Below are 650 nucleotides of genomic sequence, written 5' to 3'. Positions count from 1 at the left end.
GCTGAATGTCCAGCATGATCTCCAGCCCGTTGCCTGTCCCCCCCTTGACTGTCGTGAGCAGAGGTTTGCCATCCTCGCCTGAGTTAAACATGTAACACTTCCCATATTTTGTAAACACCTGAAGGAGAGAAGAGAGAGAGAGAAGCACAGGGGTGACTTCAGACTGGGCTCCAGAGACTGGGGAGACCCCAGAAACCCAACAGCAGGCTAGAGTCCCCACTGCCCGTCACAATCAACCCTCCTGGCGACAATGATTCCTCACCCCCGGCTAATGGCCCTTTGCCAAGTGGGACTCTGGCATCAAAGAACACATCTGGACGCCCTTTGGCTTTTGTTGCAGTGGGATCTGCTCTTTTCTCCCTCTGTACACCACACCCCCGCCCTGGGCAGTAACGCGCCTTTCAAGTGTCCGGCATTATCTGTATCCTCTTGACCCTCTAATCTGTGCCTCCGGCCCCAAGCTCTCTCTCAGGTTCCGGACACACTGATCCCACTGCCTGCTAAGCGTGGCCTCAGGGGGACCCATGGATCCCCGACACTCAGCATGCCCCCGTGGGATCAAATCTTCCTCGGCCTCTGTGCCCCACTGGATGGTTCTCCGGTACACCGTGTCCCGGGGAACAGCGTTGCCACCTGCCTAGGGGCTCACG

At 57.5% G+C, this 650-nt stretch overlaps 1 protein-coding gene across 1 annotated transcript in view; it reads right to left on the bottom strand.

Annotated features, from left to right (window-relative positions):
• The window catches only part of ASIC2 (acid sensing ion channel subunit 2), a gene marked incomplete at its 5' end in the record, with an annotated part of 82,289 nt that extends 82,171 nt beyond the window's left edge, over nt 1-118 (bottom strand). Inside the window, one exon of the mRNA XM_007452461.1 lies at nt 5-118. Coding sequence (XP_007452523.1) covers nt 5-118 — 114 coding nt within the window. The remainder of the gene's footprint in view (nt 1-4) is intronic.
• Nucleotides 119-650: the final 532 nt, after the last annotated feature.

The sequence above is a fragment of the Lipotes vexillifer genome, unplaced genomic scaffold, assembly GCF_000442215.2.
Source record: "Lipotes vexillifer unplaced genomic scaffold, Lipotes_vexillifer_v1.1 scaffold216, whole genome shotgun sequence".
Classification (NCBI taxonomy): domain Eukaryota; kingdom Metazoa; phylum Chordata; class Mammalia; order Artiodactyla; family Lipotidae; genus Lipotes; species Lipotes vexillifer.
This window is presented reverse-complemented; position numbering and strand designations above follow the sequence as displayed.